The 25,426-nt window shown below is 44.5% G+C and overlaps 1 protein-coding gene across 5 annotated transcripts in view; it reads left to right on the top strand.

Moving 5' to 3' along the window:
- pde10a (phosphodiesterase 10A) overlaps positions 1-25,426 on the top strand; it is a 662,262-nt gene that overhangs the window by 538,890 nt on the left and 97,946 nt on the right. For 4 of the 5 annotated variants that reach the window (XM_070889659.1, XM_070889660.1, XM_070889658.1 and 1 more), the window contains 2 exons: positions 4,443-4,526; positions 5,071-5,221. In XM_070889659.1, coding sequence (XP_070745760.1) covers positions 4,443-4,526; positions 5,071-5,221 — 235 coding nt within the window. Of the gene's footprint in view, positions 1-4,442; positions 4,527-5,070; positions 5,226-25,426 lie in introns of all 5 variants that reach the window. The other variant, XM_070889662.1, reaches the window with a different exon arrangement.

Raw genomic sequence — 25,426 nt, 5'->3', positions numbered from 1 at the left:
CAGACGTGATTCCAGGATGGTATGGTGCCTCCCTGGTGCAAGGGTCAAGGATGTCACAGAGTGGACGCAGGGCATTCTGGCAGGAGAGGGTGAACAGCTAGAAGTCGTGGTCCATATCGGGACCAATGACATCGGTAGATAAGGTCCTGCAGGCAGAACTTAGGGAGTAAGGAGAAAAATTAAATGGTAGGACCTCAAAGGTAGTCATTTCCGGGTTACTATCGGTGCCATGTGCTAATGAGTACAAGAATAGAAGGATAGAGAGGATGAACGCGTGGCTGGAGAGTCGGTGCAGGAGGGAGGGCTTTAAATTCCTGAGGCATTGGGACCGCTTCTGGGGGAGATGGGACCTGCACAAACCGGACAGATTGCACCTCAACAGCACCGGGACCGATATCCTCACAGGGAGCTTTGCTAGTGCTGTTGGGAAAAGTTTAAATTAGCTTGGCAGGGGGGATGGGAACCTGAGAATAAATTCAATCGGGAAGGAAGTAAAGCTGACGTTGGAAAGCAAGACTGTAGAAAGTGAATCTGTAAGACAGAGGATACAAGGGCTAGTAAGTAGTAATGCAAGGAGTATAGCGAATAAGGCGAATGAGCTGAGAGCACAGATAGACACTTGGGAGTATGACATTATCACCATTACAGAGACATGGCTGAAAGAGGGGCAGGTTTGGCAGCTCAATATTACTGGTTACAGGATTTTTAGACAGGACAGAGAGGGGGGTAAAAAGGGGGTGGGAGGTCGCGGTATTGATTAAAGAAACTATTACAGCTGAGAAGAGGGATGATATGAGGCCATATGGGCCGAACTGAAAAATAAAAAAGGGGTGATCACACCACTGGGCGTGTATTATAGACCCCCAAACAGTGGGAGGGAGATAAAAGAGCAAATATGTAGGCAAATTTCTGTGAAGTCCAAAAATTATAGGGCAGTAATAGTAGGGGATTTCAACTATCCTAATATTGATTGGGACAAATATGGTGTGAAGGGTATAGAGGGTGCGGAATTCCTAAAATGCATTCACAAGAACTTTTTTAGTCAGTATGTAACAAGCCCAACACAGGAGGGGGCAGTTCTGAATTTAGTTTTTGGGAATGAAGCTGGGCAGGTGGAAGGGGTATCAGTGGGAGAGCACTTGGGTACCAGTGACCATAATTCAGTCAGATTCAAGGTAGTTATGGATAAGGACAAGGATCGACCAGGAATAAAAGTTCCAAATTGAGGAAAGGTTAAGTTGAGAAGTGATTTAGCCAGAGTGGACTGGAAACAGCTACTTGTGAGTAAATCAGTGTCGGAACAGTGGGAGGCATTCAAGGAGGAGGTCTGGAGGGCTCAGGCCAAACATGTGCCCTTAAAGAAAAAGGATGGGAATAACAATTCTAGAGCCCCTGGATGTCTAGGACTTACAGGGGAAGATAAAGAAAAAAAGGGAAGCTTATGTCATTTACCGACGGCTAAATACGGTAGAATCTCTGGAGGAACATAGGAAGTTCAGAGGTGAAATTAAAAAGGATATTAGGAATGCTAAGAGAGAGCATGAAAAATTCTTGACGAGTAAAATCAAGAAAAACCCAAAGATGTTCTATAAATATATTAAAAGCACGAGTATAACTAAAGAAAAGGCAGGGCCTATTAGAGACCATGAGGGTAATCTGTGTGTGGAGGCGGAAGATGTTGGTTTGGTTCTTAACGAATACTTTGTGTCTGTTTTCACAAAGGAAAGGGGTAATGCAGATACTGCTATCGAGGAGGAGTGTGAAATTCTGGATGAAATAAACATAGTGAGAGAGGAGATATTAAGGGGTTTAGCAGCTTTGAAAGTGGATAAGTCTCCAGACCCGGATGAAATGCATCCCAAGCTGTTGAGCAAAGCAAAAGAGGAAATAGCAGAGGCCTTGACCATTATTTTCCAGTCCTCTTTGGATTCAGGCTGGAGGACTGCTAATGTGGTACCCCCAGCATTGAAGCACTGACCACACTTGATCAGCTCCGCTGGGCAAGCCACATTGTCCGCATGCCAGAAACGAGACTCCCAAAGCAAGCGCTCTACTCAGAACTCCTTCATGGCAAACGAGCCAAAAGTGGACCGAGGAAACGTTACAAAGACACCCTCATAGCCTCCCTGATAAAATGCAACATCCCCACCGACACCTGGGAGTCCCTGGCCAAAGACCGCCCTAAGTGGCGGAAGTGCATCCAGGAGGGCGCTGAGCACCTCGAGTCTTATCACCGAGTGCATGCAGAAAACAAGCGCAGGAAGTGGAAAGATCGTGCGGCAAACCTGTTCCGCCCTCCCTTACCCTCAACGACTGTCTGTCCCACCTGTGGCAGGGATTGTGGCTCTCGTATTGGACTGTTCAGCTACCTAAGGACTCATTCTAAGAGTGGAAGCAAGTCTGCCTTGATTCTGAGGGATTGCCTATGATGATGACCCTTGTTTTAAGAAGGGAGAAAGGGATAGGCCAAGTAATTACAGGCCCCTCAACCTAACCTCAGTGGAGGGAAAATTATTGAAAAAAATCCTGAAGGATAGGATAAATCTACATTTAGAAAGGCAAGGATTAATCAGGGACATTCAGCTCTGATTTGTTATGGGAAGATTGTGTTTGACTAACCTGATTGAATTTTTCGAGGAGGTAACCAGGAGGGTCGATGAGGGTAGTGCATACAATGTAGTGTATATGGACTTTAGCAAAGCTTTTGATAAAGTCCCACATGGCAGACTGATCACGAAGGTAAAAGCCCATGGGATCCAGGGCAAAGTGTCAAGTTGGATTCAAAATTGGCTTGGAGGTAGGAAGCAAAGGATAATGGTTGATGGATGTTTTTGTGACTGGAAGGATGTTTCCAGTGGTGTTCCGCAGGGCTCAGTACTGGGTCCCTTGCTTTTTGTGGTATATATCAATGATCTAGATTTGAATATAGGGAGTATGATTAAGAAGTTTGCAGATGACACTAAAATTGGCTGTGTGGTTGATAATGAAGAAGAAAGTCATGGGCTGCAGGAGGATATCAATCTACTGGTCAGGTGGGCAAAACAGTGGCAAATGGAATTTAATTTGGAGAAGTGTGAGGTAATGTACATGGGGAGGGTTAATAAGGAAAGGGTATACACCTTAAACGGTAGGCCACTTAATAGTGTAGATGAACAAAGGGACCTTGGAATGCTTGTCCACAGATCCCTGAAAGTAGCAGGCCAGTTGGAGATAAGGTGGTTAAGAAGGCATATGGAATGCTTGCCTTTATTGGCTGTGGCATAGAATATAAGAGCAGGGAGGTTATGCTTAAATTGTATAATACACTGGTTAGGCCACAACTGAAATACTGCATGCAGTTCTGGTCGCTGTATTATAGGAAGGACGTGAATACACTGGAAAGGGTGCAGAAATTTACGAGGATGTCGCCTGGAATGGAGAATCTTAGCTATGAGGACAGATTGGATAGGCTTGGTTTGTTCTCCTTGGAGCTGAGGAGAGACCTCATTGAGGTGTGTAAAATTTTGAGGGGCCTAGATATATTGGATAGCATAGGCCTATTTCCCTTGGTGAAGGGGTCAATTACAAGGGGGCATAGGTTTAAGGTGTTTGTTGGAAGGTTTGGAGGGGATTTGAGGGGAAACTTCTTCACGCAAAGGGTCGTGGGGGACTGGAACTCACTGCCTGGAAAGGTGGTAGAGGCAGAAACCCTCACCACATTTAAAATGTGCTTGGATGGACACTTGAAGTGCCGTAACCTGCAGGGTTATGGACCTAGAGCTGGTAAGTGGGATTAGGCTAGATAACCTCTTGTTGGCTGTCGCAGATACGATGGTAAGTACTTCAGGGAATCTAATACGGCCAGAGTGGTGATCTGGAGTAGTTTTGATCGCCTGGATGGGTCGGAGAGGAATTATCCCAGATTTTTTTTTTCTCCAATTGACCTGGGTTTTTATCTGGTTTTTAGCCTCTCGCAGGAGCATGACGCTGTGTGGAGTGGAGTGTAAAATGTTGCGATGCATGGAGTGTCGCGATTGTGTGGGTACGGACTGGTTGGGTCGGATGCTCTTTACCTGTTTGCCATTGTACATTGTTCATAGGTTTATATGTAACCTTTAGGGCTGCTGACCGAGGGCCGTGTGGCTCTTCGTCGGCCGGTGCGGACACAATGGGCCGAAATGGCCTTCTGCGCTGTAAATTTCTATGTTTCTACCGTCCAGCTCCGACTGGTTTCTCGTGGGCGTTTTTTTTTTTTACTTACTTACAGGTCACCGCTGGCAGTTTTTGGATGGTGCTCACTGGCGGTCCGCTCCCCAGCGGTATTTCGAAACCGCCAGCGGAACTGTCTTCCAAAATTTCCACTGGGTGGTTTTCCGCCCAATACTGCCAAGAAACCGGGCGGAGATGCCGTGGAAAATCCAGAATATATTGTCCTGACATTCCTCTTTGTCTCTTTATCTCAGATTCCACTTTGATATCACCCCCTACGAGGAACTCTGGCCAACTTTCTTTGTCCATATGCTCCACAGCAGCTGTGGAAAAAACAGGTATAGACAATAAAATAAACCCGTTTCTTTTTTTAAAATTAGCACAGAATGTCTTGTGAAGATGTGATCTGTATTCCATTTCTGTAGCAATAATTGTTTCACCTTGAAATTGTGTTACTCTTGTTAGAAGTACTGGATAAGCGTCGTCGGATGTTATTCACCAGTATGGATTTCTCTAAGTGTAACATCTACTGAAGTGGTGCTGCACTTTGAAGGCTCTGTGAGTCTTATTACAGATCAGGGTTACATCATCAAGCCCCCACAGTCTGCTTTCAAGCCATTGCAGTTAGTAACATCCTTAGATGTCTGTGAAGTATCGTGTCAATGAGCTTTCAGAATTTTCCCCTGCGATAGATCCCTTATGTTTCGTAGAAAACGAGTGTCCTAATAGATTTGTCACCTTACCCATTAAAAGCTATATGTGCTTTGGAATTCTGACAAATTACAATAGGGATAATGTTAACACTTTGGTATCTGGGACAAGTGTCATTTCTGGCCTTTATTTAATTGTGTCTTTCCTTTCTCTATTTTCTTCTCTATCTAGCTTTGAGTTGGATAAACTATGTCGCTTCACTATGTCAGTAAAGAAAAACTACCGCCGTGTGCCCTATCACAACTGGAAGCATGCGGTCAGTGTAGCACATTGCATGTATGCTATCCTGCAGAAACTTCAGGGGACATTCTCAGAACTGGAGGTAGGTGAATGAAATTTTCCAGCCATTCCAAGCCACAAATATCAATTGCCTTGGACATGTAGCCACCAAGGACATTTATTAGCACCTTAAAGATAAGTTAAAGTCCCAGCCAAACAACACGCTGAGCTGAAAAAAATTATGAACTGGTATATACTGGATAGCCAGTATGAATCTGTTAGCCTTCTACAACATCACTAACCAAAATTGTAGTATGAACCATTTTATTAATATTGCAATTGTCTATACAATTCTGCCGTACAACTAGGGGATACTTGATCACGAGCCATTGAATAATAATAAAATGAGAGAGAGAATAACGACAAAGCACCACAGATACAAGTGATTTGTGTAGTTCCTTATAGCACATGGAATAAATTCTGAGGTTTGAATGGTCTGTTCTTGTCCTTGAATTTTCTAATTTCAGGAATTCACGACTATATTCAAGTATGCTCATGGAGAACCATCGTATCTAATGTTCTAACGGCACAATTTCATTTTAGTCCAGGCTTTTGTAAATATCTTTCTGTCTCTTTGAAATGCTGGGAGGCTTGGATAATGTAATGTACAGAGAGGACATGAGTCTGCAGTTAGCAATCCTCGGAAGAGTAAAGATTAGAAAAAAGTCCTTCCTTTGCCTCCCTTCAGTAGGGGTAGTGGAAATGTGGAACAAACTCTTGGGTAAAGCAATCGATGATTAATTCCTTAAAAATGGCTGGACATATGGTTATAGATAGTAATAAAGATAACAACAATGACTATAGAGTAAGTGGATCAAAAGTTTTGCGGAACATAATGGTTCCTTTGCTGAGACCATTGTTCCGGGTTGAATAATGGAATTTGTAAGACTGGATAGATAATCAAGAGTTTCACCTAAATTAGCTTTGAAACTCAGAGGGAAAGTTCACAACCTTTTCCTCAGATTAAATAAGTTGAATAGGGTTCATGATGGAGTTGTTCCATGCCTCTTAACCATGGTTTATTTTACTGCTAGCAGTAATGTGTGTATGCTGGTAGTGTTGGTTTTTGTGTTTGTATGTGAAAGAGACTTTCATCTCCCAGTAGAAGATTTTGTTTATCACAAGATATTGTTAGGAAGAATTAAACCTCAAAATTAAAAGCAAGTGCAGTCTCAACAACTTTAGGCCACTGATGTAAGGTGATTGAATATGTCAGATTCCATTTTCAATACACGGCACGGGAGGGGAGAAAACAAGAGGTGCAAGCTTACACCATGTGTAGCTTATAAATCAGAAGAGATTGTGGGATGTGAGAGGAGGATAACGTATGAGGATACCAGCTGCTTGTATAATCAGCCTTGCCGCTGGTCACAGGCTCATCCATGCCCCTCCTAAGAATGGCAGCACTGTCTCCTCCATTGGGTGAGGTGATGCAGGTGAGCCTGTCTCTCCCTGCCGGTTAGGTTAGCTGCTGCCGATTATGGGCCACCTTTTCCTGCAAGAGAAAGGGAAGTGTGCCAGTGAGTATGGTACAATGGTGTTTCGATTATGTGCCTGACATAGTTGAATAGGTCACAGTGTGTGCATGCTGTGAGATGTGGGTATGAGGCTTGTAGCAGTGGTAAGTATGCGAGTGAGGTGAAGCTATGAATGTGAGTTATAAATCGTGTTTGGTGGAGATTGTTGGTAGGTGAATGATTGGGGTGTGGTGCATTGAGTAGTGTATGAAGCTAGTGCTGCTAATGGCGGTATATAGCTTTGAAGATTAATTCACTAACCTTGACAATTCGTGTGAAGTCATTGAACTTCTTCCTGCACTGCGTTCCACGTCCTCAGGGCGACACTGCTGTCATCCACTACAGTGGCTATCTGCTCCGTCTGCACCTTACACTGTTGCCTAGAAGGCCTTCTAACCCGCTGTGGAAAGAGGACCTTTCTCCTCCTTTTGACCTCCCTCCCGCACCAAGGCCTCCAGTGCTGCATTGGAGAACCTTGGTGGATGCTCTCTCTACCCTGTTGCACCATCATTAATTGTTCATTTTCTCTGTCTTAACCTGCCAGTTCAATTATCTGGTGCAGGCAAAATGCACCTCCCCTGTAAGAGGTGTACGCTGCCTTTAAGGCTAGCTTTAATTGGTACTTGCCTCGCACAAACGTGGGCCCCCTGCTGTGCGTTCAACCACTCAGCAGCACCTCCATCGCTGGGATGTATGCCACAATCACGGAAATGAGCAGGCAGCACAAACTTTCTGTGCTGTCTGCAGTCCTACAAACGGGCCAGGTTGATCACGCATCGCATTCCCTATGCCCGTTTTGAGGGCAAACCCAATTTCTAGGCCAAGGTACCTACTTCCATCCTGGTACAATTTTCCCATCATTTTGATGTTTATCTTGGTATCTGCCACCCACACTTCTGCCACGGTTCCCCATAGGGAACATGCATTTAGTAAATTTACCATTAAAAGATAATGAGCTGTTTGTAACAGTAGCCACTGGTTCAGCATGAGCAATGCCACGGGAGAGTTGCTCATGTTAATAAATTTTTATGTTGAAATGTCTAGCTGAATGCTTTCTCATTCTAAGCATTCCAAAAAAAAAATTCATTGTGTTTATAGATTTAGCATTCATAACCAGTAACTAAGAGGAACTCTCCAGCTCAGTTTCTTCTTAACATGTTACATTCTGAAATATATTTGTATTTGCAATGCAGTGTCATTGAGGTAGATTATTAATATAGGTTAAAATTGAAATAAACCTTGGCCAGTTGAATAAATTCTGCAGACAAAGATACCATTAAATGGATTCTTTGTTCATTTGAGTTGTATGAAATACATCTGTAGCATTAATTATCTTTACAACTTTCAAATGCATTGCACTGAAATACTATACTGACTTATACCATTCCTAAGAAGTGAGCTTTTTAAAAATAACTTAACGTATGTGTTGAGGCTGAGGTTTTCTTTTATCTATGCTCGTGTATATGCAAATGTTATTGTTGTGCTTATCAACAACTTTAATTCCTTGTATGAGTGATAGTCTCATAAGGCATTTGCACCAGAACAACCGTTCTGTCAGTAAGAAATATATATTGTAAAAGGCAAGGAAGAGGAAAGTATTTTACAATGGAATTAACTTTTTAAAATGAGGTGTAAACTACTCCACAAAACAAATATTTACAAATTGTCTCGAGAACCATTTTGAAAGCTTTCTTGTAACAACATTTTCTATTTTCCCTCAAAAGTAATCGGTAATGGATAGAATCATAGAATGGTTACAGCACAGGAGTCCGTGCCGACTCTGCAACAGCCCTTCAGCTTGTCCTACTTCCTAGCCCTTTCCCCGTAACCCTGGAAAAAAATTTCCACCACCCTTTCAGGCAGTGTATTCCAGATCCTAACCACTCGCTGCATAAAAAGGTTTTCCTCATGTTGCCTTTGGTTAGAACATAAAAACATAGGAGCTGGAGTAGGCCATTTGGCCCCTTGAGCTGCTCCGTCATTTAATAAGATCATGGCTGATCTGATCATCGACTCAGTTCCACTTCCCTGCCCGCACCCCATTATCCTTTATTCCTTTATTGTTCAAAAATCGTCTATCTCCACCTTAAATATATTCAATGACCCAGCCTCCACAGCTCTCTGGCGCAGAGAATTCCACAGATTTACAACCCTCTGAGAGAAGAAATTTCTCCTCATCTCAGTTTTAAATGGTTGGCCCCTTATTCTAAGACTATGTCCCCTAGTTTTAGTTTCCCCTATGAGTGGAAATATCCGCTCTGCATCCACCTTGTTGAGCCCCCTCATTATCTTATGTTTCGATAAGATCACCTCTCATTCTTCTGAACTCCAACGTGTATAGGCCCAACCTACTCAACCTACCCTCATAAGTCAACCCCCTCATCTCCGGAATCAACCTAGTGAACCTTCTCTGAAAAGCCTCCAATGCAAGTATATCCTTCCTTAAATACGGAGACCAAAACTACGCAGTACCCCAGGTATGGCCTCATCAATACCCTGTACAGTTGTAGCAGAACTTCTCTGCTTTTATACTCTATCCCCCTTGCAATAAAGGCCAACATTCCATTTGCCTTCCTGATTACTTGCTGTACCTGCATACTCACTTTTTGTGTTTCATGCACAAGGACCCCCAGGTCCCTCTCTACTGCAGCATTTGCAATTTTTCTCCATTTAAATTATAATTTGCTTTTCTATTTTTTCTGCCAAAGTGGATAATCTCACATTTTCTCAGATTATACTCAATCTACCAAATTTTTGCTCACTCACTTAGCCTGTCTATATTTCTTTGCAGATTTCTTGTGTCCTCCTCACAATTTGCTCTCCCATCCATTTTTGTATCAGCAAACTTGACTCTTGACTACAGTCTACTCGATCCCTTCATCCAAGTCATTAAATAGATTGTAAATAGTTGAAGCCCTCGCACTGATCCCTGCGGCACCCTACTAGTTTCTGTTTGCCAACCAGAAAATGACCCATTTATCCCGACTCTCTGTTTTCTGTTAGTTAGCCAATTCTCTATCCATGCTAATATGTTACCCCCAACCCCATGAACTTTTATCTTGTGCAGTAACCTTTTATGTGGCACCTTATCGAATGCCTTCTAGAAATCCAAATACACAACATCCACTGGTTCCCCCTTATCCACCCTGCTCGTTACACCCTCAAAGAACTCCAGCAAATTTATCAAATATGATTTCCCTTTCATAAAACCATGTTGTCTCTGCTTGATTGAATCATGCTTTTCCAAATGTCCTACTACTGCTTCCTTAATAATGGACTCCAGCATTTTCCCAACGACAGATGTTATGCTAACTGGTCTATAGTTTCCTGCTTTCTGTCCCCCTCCTTTTTTAAATGGGGCATTACATTTGCGGTTTTCCAATCTGCTGGTAGATTACAACCAATCCATGCACTATCTCTGCAGCCACTTCTTTTAAGACCCTAGTGTTACGTCCATAATAAAGTAATGTAACTGAGTACTGTAGATGTGAGTAAGTGTGACCTTAGTTTCTTTATTCTAACTCCAGAGTGCTGGTACAGCATGGGAGGCCTGCTTATATACAGTGCTCCCAAGGGATGCTGGGATCCCTTGGGACTCCAACAGACACACCCACTGGTGGCGGTAGGATACTGGTTACATAGGTTGCACACAACACCTAGGATGCAAGCCATCAAATCCAGGGGACTTGTCCGCCTTCAGTCCCATTATTTTACCAAGTACTACTTCTTTAGTGATAGTGATTGTATTAAGTTCCTCCCTCCGTATAGCACCTTGATTATCCATTATTGGGATGTTTTTCGTGACTTCTACCGTGAAGACCAATACAAAATATTTGTTCAAAAGTCTCTGCCATTTCCCTGTTCCCCATTATTAATTCCCCAGTCTCATCCTTTAAGGAACCAACATTTACTTTAGCCACTCTTTTCCTTTTTATGTACCTGCAGAAGCTCTTACTATCTGTTTTCATATTTCGTGCTAGTTTGCATTTATAATCTATCTCCCCTCACTTTATTCTGTTTTTAGTCATTCTTTGCTGGCTTTTAAAAGTTTCCCAATCCTCTATCAAATCTTTTCTCGCCCTTCTCTGCTCTAAGGAGAACAAACCCAGCTTCTCCAGTCTATCCATGTAACTGAAGTCCCTCATCCCTTGAATCATTCTTGTAAATCTTTTCTGCACCCTCTCTAAGGCCTTCGCATTCTTCCGAAAGTGCGGTGCCCAGAATTGAACACAATACTCCAGTTGAGGCCGAACCAGTGCTTTATGGAGGTTCATCACAACTTCCTTGCTTTTGTACGCTATGCCTCCAATTATGAAGCTCAGTATCCCGTATGCTTTCTTAACCGTTTTCTCAACCTGCTCTGCTACCTTTAAAGATTTGTGCACATATACATAAGAACATAAGAATTAGGAACAGGAGTAGGCCATCTAGCCCCTCGAGCCTGCTCCGCCATTCAACAAGATCATGGCTGATCTGGCCGTGGACTCAGCTCCACTTACCCGCCCGCTCCCCATAACCCTTAATTCCCTTATTGGTTAAAAATCTATCTATCTGTGACTTGAATACATTAAATGAGCTAGCCTCAACTGCTTCCTTGGGCAGAGAATTCCACAGATTCACAACCCTCTGGGAGAAGAAATTCCTTCTCAACTCGGTTTTAAATTGGCTCCCCCGTATTTTGAAGCTGTGCCCCCTAGTTCTAGTCTCCCCTACCAGTGGAAACAACCTCTCTGCCTCTATCTTGTCTATCCCTTTCATTATTTTAAATGCTTCTATAAGACCACCCCTCATCCTTCTGAACTCCAACGAGTAAAGACCCAGTCTACTCAATCTATCATCATAAGGTAACCCCCTCATCTCCGGAATCAGCCTAGTGAATCGTCTCTGTACTCCCTCCAAAGCTAGTATATCCTTCCTTAAGTAAGGTGACCAAAACTGCACGCAGTACTCCAGGTGTGGCCTCACCAATACCCTATACAGTTGCAGAAGGACCTCCCTGCTTTTGTACTCCATCCCTCTCGCAATGAAGGCCAACATTCCATTCGCCTTCCTGATTACCTGCTGCACCTGCAAACTAACTTTTTGGGATTCATGCACAAGGACCCCCAGGTCCCTCTGCACCGCAGCATGTTGTAATTTCTCCCCATTCAAATAATATTCCCTTTTACTGTTTTTTTTTCCCAAGGTGGATGACCTCACACTTTCCGACATTGTATGCCATCTGCCAAACCTTAGCCCATTCGCTTAACCTATCTAAATCTCTTTGCAGCCTCTCTGTGTCCTCTACACAACCCGCTTTCCCACTAATCTTTGTGTCATCTGCAAATTTTGTTACACTACACTCTGTCCCCTCTTCCAGGTCATCTATGTATATTGTAAACAGTTGTGGTCCCAGCACCGATCCCTGTGGCACACCACTAACCACCGATTTCCAACCCAAAAAGGACCCATTTATCCCGACTCTCTGCTTTCTGTTAGCCAGCCAATTCTCTATCCATGCTAATACATTTCCACTGACTCCGCATACCTTTATCTTCTGCAGTAACCTTTTGTGTGGCACCTTATCGAATGCCTTTTGGAAATCTAAATACACCACATCCATCGGTACACCTCTATCCACCATGCTCGTTATATCCTCAAAGAATTCCAGTAAATTAGTTAAATATGATTTCCCCTTCATGAATCCATGTTGCGTCTGCTTGATTGCACTATTCCTATCTAGATGTCCCGCTATTTCTTCCTTAATGATAGTTTCAAGCATTTTCCCCACTACAGATGTTAAACTAACCGGCCTATAGTTACCTGCCTTTTTTAAACGGAGGCGTTACACTAGCTGCTTTCCAATCCGCTGATACCTCCCCAGAGTCCAGAGAATTTTGGTAGATTATAACGAATGCATCTGCTATAACTTCCGCCATCTCTTTTAATACCCTGGGATGCATTTCATCAGGACCAGGGGACTTGTCTACCTTGAGTCCCATTAGCCTGTCCAGCACTACCCCCCGAGTGATAGTGATTGTCTCAAGGTCCTCCCTTCCCACATTCCTGTGACCAGCAATTTCTGGCATGGTTTCTGTGTCTTCCACTGTGAAGACCGAAGCAAAATTATTGTTTAAGGTCTCAGCCATTTCCACATTTCCCATTATTAAATCCCCCTTCTCATCTTCTAAGGGACCAACATTTACTTTAGTCACTCTCTTCCGTTTTATATATCTGTAAAAGCTTTTACTATCCGTTTTTATGTTTTGCGCAAGTTTACCTTCGTAATCTATCTTTCCTTTCTTTATTGCTTTCTTAGTCATTCTTTGCTGTCGTTTAAAATTTTCCCACTAACCTTGGCCACCTTATACGCATTGGTTTTTAATTTGATACTCTCCTTTATTTCCTTGGTTATCCACGGCTGGTTATCCCTTCTCTTACCACCCTTCTTTTTCACTAGAATATATTTTTGTTGAGCACTATGAAAGAGCTCCTTAAAAGTCCTCCACAGTTCCTCAATTGTGCCACCGTTTAGTCTGTGTTTCCAGTCTGCTTTAGCCAACTCTGCCCTCATCCCACTGTAGTCCCCTTTGTTTAAGCATAGTACGCTCGTTTGAGACACTACTTCCTCACCCTCAATCTGTAAGACACTACTTCCTCACCCTCAATCTCTCTGTTCATGCACCCACTTTAGGATTGTACCCTTAAGTTTATATTGCCTCTCCTCATTCTTCCTACCAAAATGTATCACTTCATACTTCTCAGCGTTAAATTTCATCTGCCTCGCATCCGCCCATTTCACCAGCCTATTTGTCATCTTGAAGTCTATCACTATCCTCCTCACTGTTCACTATACTTCCAAGTTTTCTATCATTTGCAAATCTTGAAATTGTGCCCTATACTCCCAAGTCCAAGTCATCAATATATATCAGGAAAAGCAGTGGTCCTAGTGGGGAGCACCACTCTATAACATCCTCCAGTCCAAAAAGGAACCATTCACCACTATGTATTTCATATCGATGCTGTCACTGTCCCTTTTATTCCATGTGCTTCAACTTTGCTGGCAAGCCGATTATGTGGCACTTTGTCGAACGTGTTTGGAAACCCATGTACACCCGTCAACCACATTGCCCTCCTCAACTCTCTGATACCTCATCAAAAATCTCGAACAAGTTAGTTAAACACAATTTGTCTTTAACAAATCCGTGCTGGCTTTTCTTAATTAATTCACGCTTGTCCAAGTGACTGTTAACTTTGTCCCTGATTATTGTTTCTGAAAGCTTTCCCACTACCAAGATTAAACTGACCAGCCTGAAGTTTACACCCTTTTTTGAACAAGAGTGTAACATTTGTAATTCTCCAGTCCTCTGGCACTACCCCTGTTTCTGAGGAGGATTGGAAGATTAAGGACAATTTCCTCCTTAAACTCCCTCCGAATCCTAGGATGCATCCCATCCAGTCCTGGTGACTTATCAACTTTAAGTACAGACAGCCTTTCTTAGTACCTTTTTATCAATTTTTATCTCATTCAGTATCTCGACTACCTCCTCTTTCACTATGACTTCGGCAGCATCTTCTTTCTCAGCCATGCCCTCTGCCTCCATGTGTAGGTATCTCCTCTTTGGTCCCTAATTAGCCCCATCCCTCCTCTTACTACCCGTTTATTATTTATATGCCTATAGAAGACTTTTGAATTCACTTTTATGCTAGTTGCCAATCTATTCTCATTTGCACTGCCCCTCTTATTTTCTTTTTCACTTCCCCTCTGAACTTTCAATATTCAGCCTGATTCTCACTTGTATTCACAACCTGTGATCTGTCATACTCTTTTTCTGCTTCATATTCTCTTTTGTCATCCAGGGAGCTCTGGCTTTGGTTGCCCTATCTTTCCCCCTCGTGGGAATGTACCTCGACTGCACCCGAATCATTTCCTCTTTAAAGGCAGTCCATTGTTCGATTACAGTTTTTGTCTGCCAATTTTTGATTCCAGTTTATCCGGGCTAGATCCATTCTCAACCCACTGAAATTTGCCGCCCTCTACTGAAGTATTTTTACTCGAGATTGCTCCCTGTCCTTTTCTATAGCTAATCTAAACCTTATGATACTATGATCACTGCTCTCTGAATGTTCCCCTACTGACACTTGCTCCAATTGACCCACCTCATTCCCCCAGAACCAGACCCAGCAATGCCTCCTTTCTCGTTGGGCCGTAAACGTACTGATCAAGAAAGTTCTCCTGGACACACTTCAGAAATTCTTCCCCCTCTGCCCTTTACACTATTACTCTCCCAGTCTATATTAGAATAATTGAACTCCCCCATTATTACTAATCTATAGTTCTTTTAGCTCTCTGTAATTTCCCAGCAAATTTCCTCCTTTATCTCTTTCCCACTAGTTGGTGGCCTATAGAATAGACTTATAGAATAGGAACATAGGAACAGGAGCAGGCCATTCAGCCTCATGAGCCTGTTCCTCCATTCAATCATGGTTGATCTGTGATCTAACTCCATATACCTGACTTTGGCCCATATCCCTTAATATCTTTGGTTAACAAAAAACTATCTGTTATGTCTTGGATAAAGAGTCAGACCAGATACTGCAAGCTCAAAGTAAGTGTGACCATAGTCCTTTATTACAGATCTCAGAGTGCCTCTCCAACCTGTGAGGCCTCCTTATATACAGGTGCTCCCAAGGGATTGTGGGATCCCTTGGGACTCCAGGGGATAAGCCGTCTCGTGGTTAGACATGGTAATTATGGGTTTACATACATACATACATAACAACACCACCCCCCCCCCTCCCCAAAGTCAATAGTGTTTACAATGTGAGTCGATCTGGGGCCTTCCTTTCCCTGGTTGATCATCTCGGTGCAAATGCTGGTGTTGGTGAGTCATTTGTTGGGCCTTCGCTGGCTGCTGCGCAGCTGGCCTTGCTGGACTGCTGGGGGTGGTGAGTCCTGCTGGGCTGCTGCGGGTGATGGGTTTTGCTTCGTGGTTAACCGCTGGGTCGGTTGCTACGTGTGTATGTGTTGGAAGGTCGAAAAAGGTCGAGTCTATTGTGGGTTGTTCTGGATAGTCCGTAAATCTGAGTTTGGTTTGGTCCAAGTGTTTTCTGCAGGTGAGTCCATTTGCGAGTTTGACCACAAGCACCCTACTCCCCTCTTTGGCCAAAACAGTGCCAGCAATCCACTTGGGACCTTGCCCATAGTTCAAATACAGGATCATTTACTTCAATTTCGCGTGATACATATACGTGATCATGATATGTATTCTGTTGAAGCCGCCTGCTCTCTACCTGTTGGTGAGGATCAGGGTGGACTAGCGAGAGCCTTGTCTTAAGTGCCCTTTTCATGAACAGTTCAGCGGGAGGGACCTCGGTGAGTGAGTGGGGTCTTGTGCGGTAACTAAGCAGGACTCGGGATAAGCGAGTCTGCAGTGAGCCTTCAGTGTTACCCTTTTCAAGCTCTGCTTGATTGTTTAAACAGCTCATTCTGCCTGACCGTTGGACACTGGCATAAACGGGGCAGATGTGACATGTTTGACCCCATTGCGGGTTATGAATTCTTTGAATTCGGCACTGGTAAAGCACGGCCCATTGTCACTTACAAGGACATCAGGCAGGCCGTGCGTGGCAAGCATGGCCCGCAGGCTTTCAATGGTGGCAGCGGACGTGTTTGCTGACATTATCTCACATTCAATCCATTTGGAGTACGCATCTACAACCACTAAAAACATTTTTCTCAAGAATGGGCCTGCATAGTTGACATGAACCCCAGACCACGGTTTGGAGGGCCAAGATCATAAACTTAGTGGCGCCTCCCTGGGTGCATTGCTTAACTGGGAACATATATTACATTTGTGCACACAGGACTCTTAAGTCAGCATTGATACCGGGCCACCACACGTGGGATCTGGCTATCGCTTTCATCATTACAATGCCTGGGTGGGTACTGTGGAGATCACTAATGAAAGTGTCCTGCCCTTTTTTGGCACAACTACCTGATTATCCCATAGGAGGCAGTCTGCCTGTACAGACATTTCATCTTTGCACCGCTGGTACGGCTTTATTTCTTTCTGCATCTCTAACGGACATTAGACCAACTCCCGTGGAGCACACCGTTTTTTAATCAGGACAGTAAGGGGTCCTGGCTCGTCCAGGTTCTAATCTGTCGGGCGGTAACAGGTGATTGCTCACTTTCGAATGCTTCCATTACTATAACTAAATCTGCAGGCTGTGCCATCTCCACCCCTGTGGTGGGCAATGGTAGCCTACTGAGAGCATTGGCACGGTTTTCTGTGCCTGGCCTGTGGCGGATGGCGTAGTTGTATGCGGCCAACTTGAGCACCCATCTCTGGATGCGGACCGAAGCATTCGTATTTATCCCCTTATTTTCAGAAAAGAGAGGTATAAGCGGCTTATGGTCGGTTTCCAATTCAAATTTGAGCCCGAACAGATATTGATGCATTTTCTTTACCCCGTAAACACACACAAACGCTTCTTTTTCGATCATACTGTAGGCCCTCTCGGCCTTAGACAGACATCTGGATGCTTAAGCAACCAGTTGCAATTTCCCAAATTTATTAGCTTGTTGCAATACGCACCCGAACCCGTACGACGACGCATCACATGCTAGTACCAAATGTTTACATGGATCGTACAACATAAGCAATTTGTTTGAACATAACAGCTTCCTAGCTTTCTCAAAGGCATTTTCTTGGCTTTTACCCCATACCTATTCATCTCCTTTACGCAGTAAAGAGTGCAGGGATTCTAACAATGTGCCAAGACCCAGTAAGAAGTTACCAAAATAGTTCAGGAGTCCTAGAAACGGCCGCAGCTCTGTCACGTTCTGTGGTCTTGGTGCGTTTTTGATTGCCTCCGTCTTCGAATTGGTGGGCCTGATGCCGTCCGCCGCGATTCTTCTCCACAGGAACTCTACTTCAGGCGCAAGGAAAACACACTTCGAGCGTTTTAGCCTGAGCCCCACATGATTAAGCCGACTAAGAACCTCCTCCAGGTTCTACAGATGCTCGACGGTGTCCCGACCTGTAACCAAGATGTCGTCCCGAAAGACCATTGTGTGCGGGACCGACCAGCAAGCTTTCCATGTTCCTCTGGAATATCACCGCGGCTGATCAAATCCCAAACGGGCATCTGTTATAAACGAAAAGACCTTTGTGCGTGTTGATGCAAGTGAGGCCTTTCGAAGATTCCTCCAGCTCCTGCGTCATGTAGGCCGAGGTCAAGTCCAGCTTCGTGAACATTTTCCCTCCCTCCAGCGTCGTAAATAGGTCGTCTGCCTTTGGTAACGGGTATTGATCCTGCAGCGAGAAACGATTGATAGTTACTTTGTAATCACCACAAATTCTGACTGTGCTATCTCCCTTGAGGACTGGAACAATCTGACTGGCCCACTCATTGAATTCGATTGGCGAAATGATGCCCTCTCGTTGCAGCCTGTCCAGCTCAATCTCCACCCTCTCTCTCATCATGTAAGGTACCGCTCTCGCCTTGTGATGGATGGGTCGCACCCCCGGAATCAAATGGATCTGCACTTTTGCTCCTTGAAACTTTCCGATGCCTGGTTCGAACAGTGAGGGGAACTTGCTTAGGACCTGGGCACATGAGGTGTTGTCGACGGACGAAAGCGCTCAGATGTCGTCCCAGTTCCAGCATATCTTTCCCAGCCAGCTCCTGCCGAACAGCATGGGGCCATCGCCCAGTATTACCCAGAGTGGTAAATCGTGCACCACTCCATCATAGGAGACCTTTACGGTAGCACTGCCAATTACGGGAATCAGTTCTTTGTGTACTTTCTAAATTTGGTACGAATGGGAGTCAGGACTGGCCTTGAAGCCTTGTTGCACCACAACTTATCGAAAATCTTTTTACTCATTATGGACTGGCTTGCGCCTGTGTCCAGCTCCATGGACACCGGGAGTCCATTTAATTCAACCTTCAGCATTATCGGGGGTCACTTTGTGGTAAATGTGTGCACCCCATATACCTCTGCCTCCTCGGTTTGAGGCTCTGGTTCATCCTGATCCACTGTGGATCTGTCCTCCTCTGCAACATGGTGGTTTGCAGGCTTAGCAGGGTTTCAGCTTGCATATACGTTGGAGGTGTCCCATTGTCCCACAGCCCTTGCAAACGTATCCTTTGAAGCGGCATGAATGCAGTCGATGATCACCCCCGCAGTGCCAACAAGGTGTTAATTGCCTTGTATTCACCACCTTTGATGGCGGACTCTGAGTCATCTGCGGATGTGCAGCTCCAGGTGTGTAAGTTCTGCCATGTACATTTCGATTCGAAAACAACGTTACTTTGTTCACAGTACTTGCAGCAGCACTAGTGTGCTGGGAAATTTGTTTGGTATTGTCACTGGTGGAGATAAACGCCTGGGGTTATCGCTATGGCTTTACTCAAGGTTGGGGTCTCTACAGTCAAAAGTTTGCGAAGTATTACTTCATGGCCAATGCCAAGTACAAAGAAGTCCCTGAGTATATTCTCCAAGTGTCCTTCAAATTCGCAATGCCCTGCAAGGCGCCCTAGCTCGGCGACGTAGCTCGCCACTTCCTGGCCTTCAGACCTCTTGTACGTGTAGAACCGATAACTCGCCATCAGAACGCTTTCCTTCGGGTTTAGATGCTCCCGGACCAGTGTGCACAACTCATCGTACGACTTGTCTGTGGGTTTTGCTGGAGTGAGCAGGTTTTTCATGAGGCCATATATTGATGCCCTGCAAACGGTGAGGAGGATCGCCTTTCGTTTGGCAGCGTTCCCTTCCCCTTCCAGCTCGTTGGCCATGAAGTCTTGGTCAAGTCGCTCCACGAAGGTTTCCCAATCATCTCCCTCCAAAAATTTCTCCAGGATGCCCACAGTTCTCTGCATTGTTGCGTTGGGGTTCGTCATCTGTATCCCATCACCAGTTGTTATGTCTTGGATAAAGAGTCAGACCAGATACTGCAAGCTCAAAGTAAGTGTGACCATAGTCCTTTTTCTTACAGATCTCAGAGTGCCTCTCCAGCCTGTGATGCCTCCATATATACAGGTGCTCCCAATGGATTGTGGGATCCCTTGGGACTCCAGCGGATAAGCCCTCTGGTGGTTAGACATGGTAATTACAGGTTTACATACATAACACTGTCAATCTCTGATTTAAAATTATCAAGTAACCTAGCATCAATTGCTGTTTGCGGAAGAGAGTTCCATTTTTCTACTACCCTTTGTGTGTCGAAGTGTTTCCTAATTTCACTCCTGAAAGATCATGCCCTAATTTTTAGATTATGCCCCCTAGTCCTTGAATCCCAAACCAGCATAAATAGTTTTTCTCTATCTACCCTAACTGTTCCCCTTAATATCCTGATAACTTCAATCAGATCAACCCTTAACCTTCTAAATTCTTTGGCATACAACCCTAATTTGTGTAATCTCTCCTCATCACTTAACCTTTGAATTCTGGGTGGTATTCTGGTAAACCTATGTTGCACTCCCTCCAAGGTCAGTATATCCTTCCTAAGGTGTGGTGTCCAGAACTGCTCACAGCACTCCAGGTGTGGTCGAACCAGGGTTTTGTACAGATACAGCATAACTTCTACCCCTTGTATTCTTGTCCTCTAGTTAGAAAGACCAGCATTTCATTAGCCTTTCTGATTATTTTCTGTTCCTGTTCATTACATTATAATGATCTATGTACTTGAATCTCCAAGTCTCTTTGGGCATCCACTGTTTTTAGCTTTTTACCATTTAGAACGCACCCTGTTCTATCCTTTTTAGGTTCAAAGTGGATGACCACACATTTGCTTACATTGAAATCCATTTGCCTCAGTTTTGCCCATTCACTTCATCTCTCAATATCCCTTTGTCATTTTATGCTTTCATCTACAATGTCACCTATCTTTGTGTCATCGGAAAAATTTGGATATATGACTCTTTATGCCATCATCTAAGTCGTTAATAAATATTGTGAATAGTTGAGACCCCAACACAGATCCCTGCGGGACACTACTAGCCACATCCTGCTAATTTGAGCATCTACCCATTATCCCTACTCTTGGCACAAGATGTACATTCCATGGGACTGAGGTGACCTGCCATGCCTCTTTATTTGACTATTAACTAACTTACAGAAATAAACTTGACTAAGGGGGAGAAATTTTCATGGTTAGCGACTGCTGTTAGTGCCTCTGAGAGAGCGAAAACCATTTCTCGCCCGGGGGAGTGGGGGGGGGGTGAGAGGGCGGGCGCTACCAGCTCACACGAAATTGCTCGGGAGTTTGCGGAGGCGCAAAATCGGTAGCACCCTGCTCCCATCGTTAGCACCCCGGGCCGCTGTGCCTCCATCACCATGGGCAGCACCCCACACGGCCTGTTGTCACCCAACAGTGAAAATTGGGCAGTGCCCCGTGATACCACCGCGGGCGATGTCAGCGCCAGCTTCGCGGGTTGCGAACTGGGCCGCACTCTGCTTGTGGTGAGAAATTTAAAGGGGAGGTGCGCGATGCCATTTTGCCCTGCCGGCCAACTTACTGGTCCGGCCATTCGTTATTTATTTCATAGGTTCCGTGCCACGATGGTGCAGCCCGGCACTCTGCTTCTGTGCCGGGCTGTGGCCATGGCACCCTGCATCCCCCATTGCCTAGTGGAGGCCAGTTGCCCCACTGCAGAGCTCGCAGCATGCCCATCCCTTTAATGGAGGGGCAGGGCCTTGTGCTCGCCTCAGCGCTACATGGCGAGGCTGCATAGCGCTGCACCATTCACGCGCTTAACACTCCAGTACTGCCCCGAGAGGAAGTGGAGCGCCTGACATTGTGCTCCACTTCCTCTCGGGTGGGGGGTGACCCCAATTTCGTTGCTGAGGCAGGACTTCTGCACCAGGCACGGGAAGTCCCCCCTCACCAAGGTTACCTATTTCCTTGCTGTTCTTTTGGAATTCGCTGCATTTGTTTATGCCTCCTCCACTGCTGCTGTCAACTCTCACAGGTCACTGTTTGTGTTCTGGGTATAAGGGAATATTCCACAATATGTGGTACATGGGAATATTCTACAGTGTGTGGGTCTGGGTACAAGGGAATATTCCAGTGTATGGTCTGGATACAAGGGAATATTCTACAGTTATGGATCTGGGTACAAGGGAAGATTCTATAGTGTATGGTCTGGGTACAAGGGAATATTCTATAGTGTATGGTCTGGGTACAAGGGAATATTCTATAGTGTATGATCTGGGTACAAGGGAATATTCTATAGTGTATGGGTCTGGGTACAAGGGAATATTCTACAGTGTGTGGGTCTGGGTACAAGTGAATATTCCAGTGTGTGGTCTGGGTACAAGGGAATATTCTATAGTGTATGATCTGGGTACAAGGGAATATTCTATAGTGTATGGGTCTGGGTACAAGGGAATATTCTACAGTGTGTGGGCCTGGGTACAAGTGAATATTCCAGTGTGTGGTCTGGGTACAAGGGAATATTCTACAGTGTATGGTCTGGGTACAAGGGAATATTCCAGTGTGTGGTCTGGGTACAAGGGAATATTCTATAGTGTATGGTCTGGGTACAAGGGAATATTCTACAGTGTATGGGTCTGGGTACAAGGGAATATTCCAGTGTGTGGTCTGGGTACAAGGGAATATTCTATAGTGTGTGGGTCTGGGTACAAGGGAATATTCTACAGTGTATGGTCTGGGTACAAGGGAATATTCTACAGTGTATGGTCTGGGTACAAGGGAATATTCTATAGTGTATGGTCTGGGTACAAGGGAATATTCTATAGTGTATGGTCTGGGTACAAGGGAATATTCCAGTGTGTGGTCTGGGTACAAGGGAATATTCTATAGTGTGTGGGTACAAGGGAATATTCTATAGTGTGTGGGTACAAGGGAATATTCTACAGTGTGTGGTCTGGGTACATGGGAATATTCTACAGTGTATGATCTGGATACAAGGGAATATTCTGTAGTGTATGGGTCTGGGTACAAGGGAATATTCCAGTGTATGGGTCTGGGTACAAGGGAATATTCTATAGTGTATGGTCTGGGTACAAGGGAATATTCTATAGTGTATGGGTCTGGGTACAAGGGAATATTCCAGTGTATGGGTCTGGGTACAAGGGAATATTCTATAGTGTATGGGTCTGGGTACAAGGGAATATTCGATAGTGTATGGGTCTGGGTACAAGGGAATATTCTATAGTGTATGGGTCTGGGTACAAGGGAATATTCTATAGTGTATGGGTCTGGGTACAAGGGAATATTCTATAGTGTATGGTCTGGGTACAAGGGAATATTCCAGTGTGTGGTCTGGGTACAAGGGAATATTCTACAGTGTGTGGTCTGGGTACAAGGGAATATTCTACAGTGTATGGTCTGGGTACAAGGGAATATTCTACAGTGTATGGGTCTGGGTACAAGGGAATATTCTGTAGTGTATGGGTCTGGGTACAAGGGAATATTCTATAGTGTATGGGTCTGGGTACAAGGGAATATTCTACAGTGTATGGTCTGGGTACAAGGGAATATTCTACAGTGTATGGTCTGGGTACAAGGGAATATTCTACAGTGTATGGTCTGGATACAAGGGAATATTCTAGAGTGTATGGTCTGGGTACAAGGGAATATTCTATAGTGTATGGTCTGGGTACAAGGGAATATTCCAGTGTATGGGTCTGGGTACAAGGGAATATTCTATAGTGTATGGTCTGGGTACAAGGGAATATTCCAGTGTGTGGTCTGGGTACAAGGGAATATTCTATAGTGTGTGGGTACAAGGGAATATTCTACAGTGTGTGGTCTGGGTACATGGGAATATTCTATAGTGTATGGGTCTGGGTACAAGGGAATATTCTGTAGTGTATGGGTCTGGGTACAAGGGAATATTCTATAGTGTATGGGTCTGGGTACAAGGGAATATTCTATAGTGTATGGGTCTGGGTACAAGCGAATATTCTATAGTGTATGGGTCTGGGTACAAGGGAATATTCTATAGTGTATGGGTCTGGGTACAAGGGAATATTCTATAGTGTATGGGTCTGGGTACAAGGGAATATTCTATAGTGTATGGGTCTGGATACAAGGGAATATTCCAGTGTGTGGTCTGGATACAAGGGAATATTCCAGTGTTTGGGTCTGGGTACAAGGGAATATTCTATAGTGTATGGGTCTGGGTACATGGGAATATTCTATAGTGTATGGTCTGGGTACAAGGGAATATTCTATAGTGTATGGTCTGGGTACAAGGGAATATTCCAGTGTGTGGTTTGGGTACAAGGGAATATTCTATAGTGTATGGTCTGGGTACAAGGGAATATTCCAGTGTATGGGTCTGGGTACAAGGGAATATTCCAGTGTATGGGTCTGTGTACAAGGGAATATTCCAGTGTATGGGTCTGGGTACAAGGGAATATTCCAGTGTGTGGTCTGGGTACAAGGGAATATTCCAGTGTATGGTCTGGGTACAAGGGAATATTCCAGTGTATGGGTCTGGGTACAAGGGAATATTCCAGTGTATGATCTGGGTACAAGGGAATATTCGAGTGTATGGGTCTGGGTACAAGGGAATATTCCAGTGTATGGTCTGGGTACAAGGGAATATTCCAGTGTATGGGTCTGGGTACAAGGGAATATTCCAGTGTATGGGTCTGGGTACAAGGGAATATTCCAGTGTGTGGGTCTGGGTACAAGGGAATATTCTACAGTGTATGGGTCTGGGTACAAGGGAATATTCCAGTGTGTGGGTCTGGGTACAAGGGAATATTCCAGTGTGTGGGTCTGGGTACAAGGGAATATTCTATAGTGTATGGGTCTGGGTACAAGGGAATATTCCAGTGTGTGGGTCTGGGTACAAGGGAATATTCCAGTGTGTGGGTCTGGGTACAAGGGAATATTCCAGTGTATGGGTCTGGGTACAAGGGAATATTCCAGTGTGTGGGTCTGGGTACAAGGGAATATTCCAGTGTATGGGTCTGGGTACAAGGGAATATTCTACAGTGTATGGGTCTGGGTACAAGGGAATATTCTACAGTGTGTGGTCTGGGTACAAGGGAATATTCTATAGTGTGTGGGTCTGGGTACAAGGGAATATTCTACAGTGTGTGGGCCTGGGTACAAGTGAATATTCCAGTGTGTGGTCTGGGTACAAGGGAATATTCTACAGTGTATGGTCTGGGTACAAGGGAATATTCCAGTGTGTGGTCTGGGTACAAGGGAATATTCTATAGTGTATGGTCTGGGTACAAGGGAATATTCTACAGTGTATGGGTCTGGGTACAAGGGAATATTCCAGTGTGTGGTCTGGGTACAAGGGAATATTCTATAGTGTGTGGGTCTGGGTACAAGGGAATATTCTACAGTGTATGGTCTGGGTACAAGGGAATATTCTACAGTGTATGGTCTGGGTACAAGGGAATATTCTATAGTGTATGGTCTGGGTACAAGGGAATATTCTATAGTGTATGGTCTGGGTACAAGGGAATATTCCAGTGTGTGGTCTGGGTACAAGGGAATATTCTATAGTGTGTGGGTACAAGGGAATATTCTATAGTGTGTGGGTACAAGGGAATATTCTACAGTGTGTGGTCTGGGTACATGGGAATATTCTACAGTGTATGGGTCTGGGTACAAGAGAATATTCTGTAGTGTATGGGTCTGGGTACAAGGGAATATTCCAGTGTATGGGTCTGGGTACAAGGGAATATTCTATAGTGTATGGTCTGGGTACAAGGGAATATTCTATAGTGTATGGGTCTGGGTACAAGG

This window comes from Pristiophorus japonicus, chromosome 9, assembly GCF_044704955.1.
Source record: "Pristiophorus japonicus isolate sPriJap1 chromosome 9, sPriJap1.hap1, whole genome shotgun sequence".
Taxonomy (NCBI): Eukaryota; Metazoa; Chordata; class Chondrichthyes; family Pristiophoridae; genus Pristiophorus; species Pristiophorus japonicus.
Note: the sequence above shows the minus strand (reverse complement) of the source record. Positions and strands in the feature narration are given on the sequence as shown.